This window comes from Cariama cristata, unplaced genomic scaffold (assembly GCF_000690535.1).
Source record: "Cariama cristata isolate BGI_N322 unplaced genomic scaffold, ASM69053v1 scaffold25205, whole genome shotgun sequence".
Lineage (NCBI taxonomy): Eukaryota > Metazoa > Chordata > Aves > Cariamiformes > Cariamidae > Cariama > Cariama cristata.
Window position 1 is genome coordinate 550 of NW_009617273.1, and position 10,367 is coordinate 10,916.

The 10,367-nt window shown below is 45.1% G+C and overlaps 1 protein-coding gene across 1 annotated transcript in view; it reads right to left on the bottom strand.

Annotated features, from left to right (window-relative positions):
- Window positions 1–883: 883 nt before the first annotated feature.
- Window positions 884–10,367, bottom strand: part of DCTN4 (dynactin 4 (p62)) — a 10,057-nt gene continuing 573 nt past the window's right edge. Inside the window, 12 exon segments of the mRNA XM_009700479.1 lie at window positions 884–1,486; window positions 2,211–2,308; window positions 2,699–2,806; window positions 3,292–3,346; window positions 3,767–3,840; window positions 4,866–4,975; window positions 6,316–6,428; window positions 6,780–6,853; window positions 7,789–7,809; window positions 8,425–8,532; window positions 9,300–9,343; window positions 10,260–10,367. The exon segment at window positions 10,260–10,367 is cut by the window's right edge and continues 26 nt beyond it. Coding sequence (XP_009698781.1) covers window positions 1,273–1,486; window positions 2,211–2,308; window positions 2,699–2,806; window positions 3,292–3,346; window positions 3,767–3,840; window positions 4,866–4,975; window positions 6,316–6,428; window positions 6,780–6,853; window positions 7,789–7,809; window positions 8,425–8,532; window positions 9,300–9,343; window positions 10,260–10,367 — 1,127 coding nt within the window. The 3' untranslated portion in view covers window positions 884–1,272.

The following is a 10,367-nucleotide window of genomic DNA, read 5'->3' on the forward strand; positions in this document are numbered from 1 at the left end:
CCCCATGCGGAGGATCTGCAGCTCCAGGCTGGCAAACCCATGGCACAAGTGTCTCAGGCAACACGGCCGTGGCTGGCTGGTATCCAAGCCTTTCCCAGCATGGCAGCACATCAAAGCCCATCAGAAATGTTTATCAAAGGTCAATGTCTGAACTGGGAATGCTCTCCAGCAAGAGTGATCTCACCCACTTGCACTAAGCTATACACTTACTGGTAATTCAGTATCCCAGATACACTGCTCTTAATTACTGATTTTAGCTTGGACTACAGCCAAATTACACCCTGGATAAATTACCTGATGGTACAATGTATGCTAGTTAACATGTAACTGTCTTTCCACCTTTATACCTCCCTCCCACCCACCCTAACTGGAAAAAGACACAGCCTCTGTAGTTTTAAGTACCAGACCTAATCTTAACTCTCCAGGTTTCATACTCTCATCGCTGCCCCTATTAACACACGCTTATTGATCTGAAGACTGCCAGGCAGCCTCTCCGGAGCATCCCTGCCTCAGTCAAGAGCTGTTGCAGAAGCTGAATTCCCAGCTCGCAGTGCATCATGCTACCACATCCACCGGCAACACAGCAGGCTCGGTTGCCAGTCAAATCCATCAACACTACAGTACACTACGGTTTGAGTTTAAAGGTAAGCTGATCATTTCCTTTGTGAAAACAGATCTATCACGCCAGCTATGCAGGCTACATATGCCAGAGTGGTAGGGCTGTACCTTCCAATCCCCCACAGCTGAGGTATCCTACGAGGAAGCAGAAAACCAAACCAATGCGTTGTGCTGCTGTCAATAACTTGCCAATAATGCAGCAGACATGGCCATCTCTTAAAATGTTTGTTCGGGAAGGGCATAACTCTGTGGCAAAAAAGTTGTTCACTACTACGTAACATCACATTTGTGGGATGACATGAAGAAAAAACAACATGGGCTTTTTTCTGTTGGTAAAACCAAATTCAGCCAGGTGTAGTGCAAATCTAGAGGAAGGGAGATCTTTCTCTGTGCTGAAACACGTGCTGCAAGTTAAACTAGCCTGTGGCGGTGTGGGGAAGCAGAGCGGTAGTTAGTGAGCACTACGACAAGAGGAGAGAGAACAAACCATCCCAAAGCACGGCACCCTCAGCCACCTCCTTGCGGCCTGGCTGGGGCCCGTGGCACACACCCACACCTCACAAAGGAGCTCTCGCAGAACGTTTCACCAGGTGCTTTCTTCACTGTGATAGTCCATCCTGCGGCCAGCCGTTGGGGCGCAAGGGTTGGGAGCATTTATGGGAGCACTGGACCGAGGCTGAGCTCCACATGATGGGTGAGCCAGATGACCTCAGAGGTATGATCGCCTTCCTCGCTGGGCCGGATTGGAGCAGCAAGGTTTTTAAACTCGTGCTTCATCTTGAAACTCACGGTCACTTCGCCCTCTTCTTTCTGTGGAGTGACCTTGATGAAAACTCCTACCTTATTGGCTTTTCTGAAGGCAATAATGCTGCAAAGTAGAAAACAAAAGAATGCTGGGTTAGCCAAGTTCTCAAACAATTCTTCTGAGATATTTATTCTGACACCACATAAGAAAGATGCTCAGTTTACAGCTGAATACACCCCGCTAGAAAAGCTTCCCTTGTTTCTAGCTTACTCCCCTCTGCTCTTTTTGCAGGGGGCCCGCAGCCCCTCCTGCCTCACGATCAGAGCATCGGTACCCCCCCTTTATGCTGACAGCTGCTGACAGATCCGTCAGAACACGCCTGCTTTGGCCACAGGAGTTATGTACCCAGCTGTGCAACAGGGAAGGGCCATGGTACACAGCTCAAGTTGCTCTGTAGGAGGCTGCAGAACGTATTCTATTTTGAAGGCTCAAGGCAACTCTGTCACACACCCTACTGTGTAGTTCTCACTGCTACCGTGAACCCCCTGGTTGCAAAAGAAAGGATTACACACAGTATTCCTGGAGAGAATTAGCACTACCACCTATAACTCAACTGCTATAACAACACACCTTGTCTCAAAGTGAACAAATGTCTTCTGAATAGTCCAAACCACAACCAGCATTGCTGATCTCTGACCCCCTCAAAACAACGACCACCACCAGCCCCAAGAAAATCTCAAAAAAAATCCCCAAACATGCTGAAAACAGAGAGGACAGCGAGTTATTTGGTTGAAGTGCCCAACAAATTTTTAAGGGACAGGATCCCCACAGGAGAGACAACACTCACTCAGGGTCATCCTGGAAGTCTTGAGGCTCTGCCAGCTCATCATACTCTGCTGCAGCATCTTTGCCAGCCAGAATAAGCTCCTTGGGAGGAACTGCCACCTGAAACAGAACATGAAGAGCAGAAGCCTTTCAGCACCGATCATCACCTACACAGTGAGCAGGAGCCCCTTCTGAGGGCTGCTTTACTACAGTTTAACACAAAAGTGATTCATCCTCAGCTTTTCTCCTCTCCAGTACCAGCTGGTTACCACTCTACCAGTAAAATCATATTTCTCCCTTGGGTTCTGGATCTCAACGAACAGACACGATTTCAAAATACTTTATGAGCTGATGTTTACGTTGGTGACAGTCATCTAAGCTCTGAGGAGGAAAATGCAACACAGTCAGCAGGGACTCAAGGACTTACGAGAAGTGTGACCTGTGGAAGGATAAATGGGAATGGTAAGGCTTGGAAGAGGCTTGGGCTGACACAGCAGGAGGGTACAATACCTTGGCAGTGCTGTTGATGTTGTCAGGGTCTCCCTCCTCGCACTCCAGCAGTGTGACATGCGTGATGTTCTCCACTGGATTGGTCAGAGTCAGAAGGACTTGGCTCTCCTGGGGAGATTCAGGAATCACAGTTCAAGAAGCAATTATTCTAAAATTCATCGTTATTGTTAACACCTCCATCTTCTGTGACTGATAAACACCTTCAAAAATTGCATCCCATACACTCAAGGGATCGACAGCTGGCACCCCCAATCTGTAAGAAAGGTGCCAATGCCATGCAGCACTCTTTCTTAATACAAGAAATACACAGCTCTGGAATCTAGCCAAGATCTCAACTCCACACCTTTTATTCTTCAGATATTGGTGTGTACTTGTGATGCCAGATGTCACATTGCACGGTAATCTACTCCTGCAGAGTGACAAGTACATGCAGTGTTATTCTGACCACTCCCTTAAGCCCTGCACCCTCTCTAAACGGAGTCAGCGAAGCCCTCAGGGAACAATCCTCACACCGTGTCATCTACCAAAAAGATCCCACATCCACACCTCCCGGCTGTGTCTCACCCTAAGGCATTTCTGGGAAAAGTACTGACCTTCATGTAGCGCAGGTTGGGAATAGACATGATTCTCACTTCAGGGATATAGTTACTACAAAAACAACAAAGCAAATGACTGTGATGGACTGTGTTGCTGTGTATAACCTACCTCTTGAAGTAGAGGGATGTATTCATAGACATCCATCTAACTCATTCAATGCTATTAGAGCTTAGCTTACATTAAAAAGAAAAATGAACTGCTCTTTTGTGATATAATCCTACAAATTCCTGATACCATGTGGGGCTGGCACAGCATGCAATGCCTTTTTCAGACTGCTGAAATCTTTAGTAGATCAGGAAGCACACCTATTACAGATAAGCTAAATATATTGAAAAAGGTGCTTACACCATCCTAAGAGATGGCACAACCATATAAGAGGTCAAAATCAAGAGTACAAAAGGAATGCAAATAGAAGGCATTAACTAAGCATGGATAGGCAGTTGTTCTCCCCAGTCCCCACATCTTACTTACACAGCAACCAGCTGGATCTTGAATTTGATAGATGTTGGATTGAATTCTGGTTTGCTCAGGTTATGCTCACATTTCTAGAGACAAAGATATTTTAGTCAGCACCAAAAGACAGCGTGCAGTCACACACTGAAGAATCAGAGCTGCAAGCACCATGCCACTAGCCATGACATTACCGGCCTCTAGCACAGTGCACATAAAAACCACCTTGGGGTGCATGTAGCCATCACTGTGTCAAGTTATTGATACTCCAAAAATGTCATATCCAACACTACCAGTGCAATCTCAGAAAAACAAGGTTTGGAATCCACCTTAAAAAGACTTGGACACTCACTGACTGCAGCAGGAAGAAGGCACAAATTCCTCTACGCCCTTTGACTTGCACTCCAGAATCAATTAAAAAACCAAACAGCTAAAACTCAAGACTGATCTCATCATAGGCCACTCTTCGAATGCAGGCTCAGCCTGACATTGCTTATTTCCAAGAAAATGTTCTGCATTTGCAAAGCATTCTGCACCTTAAATACTTACAAGAATATTGCTCTATCACTCTGGGAACTACATAAATACCCCTGTTTCACTGAGAAAGCACACAACTTTTTAAAGACCATGTAGTAAGCCAACAACAGAACTCTGATTTAATTCTTGCCTGGCTTCACTTCCCAGCTCTCTGCTTTTATTCTCTGAGATCTCCTCTTTCTGCCTTCACTCTAAGGACATCTTCAGTATTCTACACTGCCTCTCACTAATACTTTTTTTGCTGACTTAATTTCTGTCTTTAGTAATAGCAGAAATTTTTAAATTCTGACTGTAATGGCAGCCTTCTATGATTCCTTGGCTAGGCAGAGCACACAGACTGTTATGCAAGCCCACCTTTGTATCTTTATGCATCTTTGACAATGTTGCTCCCCTTTCACAATCCTCATCACGTCAGAGATGTGACAGCCTCCCTCATCTCCTAGTGCTGTTACCAGTCATTTGGTTGAGAACTTTCAACACCCAGAAGCATTTGAGCAGTTTCTCTTGAAAAGAGAAAGCCCATTTCCCACAACCCAAGTTCTGCAAGTCCAGAAAAAGCACTTTTTTGTATTTAATTACCCACCCGACAGCGCAGCGAACGTTTGATCAGGAGGTGCTTATGACGTGGGTAGAGCTGGGAAGCGCAGATCGGCTGGAAGTCAGGCTGCAGCAGACGCTGACGCAGAGTCGTCACTGGGTGCACAACAGAAAGCCAGACAAATTAATGTCTCACTCAGGCACTCAAATTCAAGCTGGATTCTACATATACGCTGGCCTAAAAGCAAGTGTGCCATGCACTGCGTGCAGACATGCTACAAGCTCTAAGAAACTTAATTTCACCTGCACTCAATAATTCAGAAGCTACTGGCAAGTGTCACCATTTCTAGCAGTGAATGAATGGAAGATAAGAGTTGTACAAAGAGCTGCCCTGACCGGGCACGGTAACATGAGAGCAACATCAGCACCAGCCCAGGAGAAACAAGGGACCCTGATTTCTATTCCAAGCTCAGCTGGGGTGGAAACAGAATTTTGTAATCATCTAGAAAATAAGTTCTTTCCCCTCAGCAAGGGAAAATTGGTTTTCACAGCTTTGTTACCCTCACAGCTGGGTGCTGCACGAGTACAATACGCAGCTTCTCAGCAAGGAGTTTGCATAACTCACGCTCAGGCATAGAATTAGCAACTACATAGTTCCCAAGGCAAGAAACTCCAGTAGCCAACTTCCCATGAGTTTCTCCCAAAACCCAGACTCCTCACTGTTTCCAGTGTCTAAAAGGCAGCAAGCCACCTGGCAGCCTTTCCCTCACTGCGAGAAACCATGAAAGTTGTCTTCTTTACCAGCATCATACTCTCACAATGCTGACAGTCTCAGGAGAAAAGGAGATCAAGATGATCTACCCCTTTCCATAAACCTTTCATGAACTCGTCTTGGTGGACTTTGTAGGCCTGCAGGACTACTGAGAACATCTGTCCAACTTGGAGCTACCGCAACAGGAAGTCCGCATTGCTTCCTGTACCTGCTGTTTTATTCCATTCGCTCCCAAGTTGCATTGACCAATTTACAATATTTGCTGATTAAATCATGAGCCAGCTAAATAACTGGCAAGTGTACACAAGCTGTTCCAAGCTGACGTCAAAGTAATGCACAATTGTTACTTAACAGGTCAGTTTTGGTTCCAACTCCCCAGCAGCTCAGCTACTTCCTTATTTCCTGCTATTATTTGAAAAGGACATCAGCTCTGTTCTCCATCCAAAAGTTGACACTTCACACGCACAAAAATTAAGGTCAGCAAGAAAATGAAACAACCGTTAAGAGGGCTGATGTATTTGGCTCTGAGCTTTCCGCATACAACACAAAGCTGAAGCTGCATTCAAAGTTACCATTTTAAAAAGTCACAGATTTCCCACCATTTCAATCCCAGCATAAAAATGGTTAAAGTCTCGGGCCATTAGGAACTCCACAGACAAATTTCCAGGCACTGCCCATGTTATAAGACGTAAGGGAAAAAAGTGACTGAATAACAAGGTGTCACCTTCTGTCAGATTGATTGGTCTTGTGTAGTAATCCTCAGGAAGAGGTTCCACTTCTTCGACTGCATCAGCTGGCTCAATCTTGATCTCCTTCTGGTCCTCTCCTTCTTTCAGGCTGAAGCAAAGTACGGGACAACCCAGTCATAAAATACGGCATGCATGCTCTGACAGATAGCAGCAACAGTAACTGCATTATAACACAGAAGGCAGCGAGACCTGAGATTGCAAGACAATAGTAACTGCACAAGGATGTGAGCAGTCTGTTGTTTTTTAGGAGAAAGCAAAACACCTGGAGCTGCTGCACAGAGATGCCTGAGAGTCTGACATCTCTCTCATGCTCCAAAGAAGAAAGCTCCTTTTGCGGCTATCTGCTAACATGTTCATCATCTTTCTGAAGGTGCCTTATTGCTCTCTTGCATCCACCTCCTATCCTTCCCACAAAGGTAACCCCAGCCCTGAGACTCACGAGAGTCCAGCGAGGGCACTGATCGGTGCTCCGGACCTCTGGCGCTGAAGCCTGGTTCCAAGGCCATATTTGTCCTAAAAGGGAAGAAAGGAACCGTCAGCTTCAAGTCTGCTTTCTGCCAAGACAAAAAGACCTACTGCAAACTCATCCTTTGAGCTGCATGACAAGCATAGGGAGACAAGCAAAGGAAAGCAAAAAGGGAAAGGTATTCAATGCTTCCCAAGATCTTTTTTTTCTGCTCAATCTGTTAGTAAGGAGAAAACAATTATCACTGCACTGCAGACAGGGAGAGACAGATGTATGCGGCTAATGCGTATAAACCTTTTGCTCTTTCCTTAAATCACCAGCCTGCATTAGTGACACATTTTTCCCTTGATCTTCTCTTCAGAGTAACTGCATGTCAAGTACTGCAGAACAAGAGCTCACTTGCCAAAAGAACTGGGTCGACATGGGTATGCATCCATCTGAAATACTCTGTAGCACTACTAGAAGCTGCTGGAAGGTTCAGGCTCCTAAAAGCCTCGTTACCTATGGGTCTCTCTCGCCAGGCACCACCAATTGGCAGGAATAGCTGAGCTACTCCTCAGCTTTCACAGCTGAACTGTACACAGGGTGCTTGGAGGCAGAAATCTTCCCTCTAGGCAGGACTGAAAACCTGAATTCTCACCAAACAAGAAATCTGAGCATCAGCCTACCCTGGTGATTTTTCTTCAAGGATCAGAAGATTATTGTTAGTGCCATTTGCCTCAGGAAGACAGATGGCTGTGTCTCAGCCAAGCTTTGTGAAGGACTGCTTTTCAAGTGTACATTACTTACCCAAAGACAACTGCCCTGATTGTAAAGTAACAAAAAAAAATTTTTTTGGCTAATTAGTTAGCCTTCACGTGCGTTTGTTCTATGCACCTCCAAGTTAGAGGCCCTGAGGCAAGCTGAAGAGTAGGATCTGTTACTCCCCTTCAGTTGGTACCATGAGAGCTTTAACACCAGCAGAAACTGTGAAAAGACTTACCACTACGTGTATAGTGTGTTGCTGTGGACAGCCCCCAAAATAGCAGCAGGTAGCAACGGAGACAAAAAATGCAGCCATAAGACACAAGCAAGGGCACAGAGCAAGCACAGTTAATTGAGAAGTAGCAAGCATATGCAGAGTCACCCAGCTAAATAAAGTAAGCATTTACCTGCCAGTTACAATAAACAAGTCATTCAAGCCACAACCAAGTCTTAAGGTTAATTTCAGTTGAGAATTCATGCAGAAAAGTGCCAGACAACCCTGATCTAGCTGTTACTGAGCTGTGGTATGCAACTGTCCTGAGAGAGAGCTACCACTGGTATTGCGGCTGCGGTTACACTGCATTTCACTGCTGGATAACATATTCCTTCCTTTGCATGGTAAGCATAAACCCTTCTGGCATTATTGGAGAGGACTATTAGAGAGAGAGGGAATGTAATACACAACAATGGATGTAAAACTACTTGTCCCTGAAGAAACCCATGTGCCCTAGCACATTTTCTTCATGTTGTTCTCAAGAAAAAAAAATAATAAAATGCTGAGCAGCCCTATCGTGCTACCAACTATCTAATTTTCCACACTGACGCTGTTGTGCAGAACCTGTCCTGCTCTGAGAGCACAGTACTTCCAGCTTACCGAAAAGGCCAGCGGCATGTAGTTTCGGCGTCGCACCAGCTTCTTCCGGTCCCGCTCGATCTTTTCTTTCTGAGCCAACTGCTGGTAGTACTCAACCAATTTGTTAATCTGCAGGAATGAAAAGGAACAGATACCCGGTGAAAGAGGAACAAATACCAAGTCAGCTGCAGTATTTGTTTGTGAACAAGCTGGGGTTCCTGCTACTTGTTTCACTCCGTTCCTAGTACTAGCTGTATTTTGAAGGATATGCATTAAAGAAGTCTGTGTGTCTTAACACGTATTAATTGACACTGCGTGTGACAAATTGACCCTCCTTTGGGAATGATGTCTATCAGAGAGCAGTGTCCAACTCTCACTTTGCAGTTAGGCAACTTAAGACTTTGTTCATGCACTTGCCATGACTGGACAAAATAATGTCATATGGCCAAAACTGAGCAATTTGGATTAGTGGAGCAAACAGCATCTTTCCCCACCCCAAGGCTGATCACATTTAGTGTAGAGCCCTAACTGGTGACAGGGAAGGGTAGTAAAGGTGCAGTTCTGTTTTCCAGATCCTAGACACACTCTTGATCGGAAAACAGTTTTTTTCACATACATACGCAGCATATTCATTGGTGTCGTTTTAACAGCACTATTAGATATGATGTTTTCAACTGAGTTTCTCTGAAAAGGAGACTGTATACTGCAATATCCACAGGAGAGCCTCTAAGAGGCCTTCCTTCCATTGAATTCAGTCATGTTGGAGATTAGGAACTGGAACTGGTATCTGAAGGATTATAGAGATGCAGAAAAAATGTTTGAGAGGGCCTGGTCCCTCTAACAGCTCTTTCTAGCTGATGTGTCTCAGCCTAAGCATGGCCCTCCCCCTCACTCACCCTCTGTGTGTGAGGATTCTCCGGTTCCTGCCAGCCACCACTAGCTGCATGAGAAAGAAAAAACAAAAGTCCTCAGGAGAATATTTCCAGACTCCACACAGAAATCACATCTAACACCCAAATATCCCGCTTTTACCAGTGAACTATGACACTCTCTATTTTTGCTACACTTACCACTGCAATTCTTTAAGTTCATGCCTCCACAAATATACACCTCTGAAAGCTTTTCACAGACAGGTTTGGGCTGAAGCAGCTTCACCAGCTTTTATACTGTGTTTTTAAACAACTGCTGTTTGAGAGATACTCAGGACAACACCTAGGAGCCACTTTAGCAGCAGGTACATGAGTTTACAAGAACAGTCTCTTATCACCGGCTGCCCATGTCTCTGTACCTTCAGCTCTCAGTCTTCAGTCATATCAACACTGGAAGTCAGAGGATCTGCTTGGTCTACTCAGCCCCATTTCTGGAGCCCAACAGATATTTTCTGCATATCTTATGCACCAAGAAATAGGTGAAAGCTTTGTTCCAGTGCTGTCATGAAGAGAAAAACCAAGTACAAACACAGACTAGCAACTCTGGAACAAGCCTAGGTGAATAAAAGTGATAAAAAATAAATTAGATGTTTATACTGTCAGACTGAGTGGCTCCAAAGACCCTGAAGGTACAAAACCAAGATCTCAGCTGTGAGGAGAGTGCACAAACAAAAAAAGCCCCTCAATTGACAACTTTCTTGCTAGTCAGGTAACGTGAGTACGGAAGTGGGTCACATGTTCCACTAACTCATCTGAGCTCTTCAGAGGAGACTTCAGCAACAAACCCTGTGAATTTCCTGTGACTCAAAACCTAGACAGTTATTACATATATCGTATGGCCAGAAACTAATTTGATTATCTGTTATCTTCAAAACACATACTGGGCTCCTGCTGTTACTCAGTTTTCTGTCTTTGACTGTCACTTACCTACAGACTTGTCTGCCATGCCAACATCCCGGGAAGTCCAGCGGCAAAATCCACAGGCCAAGTAATACGCTTTCTTCATGGTAGTCTTGGCCGGGTCATCAGGGAGCG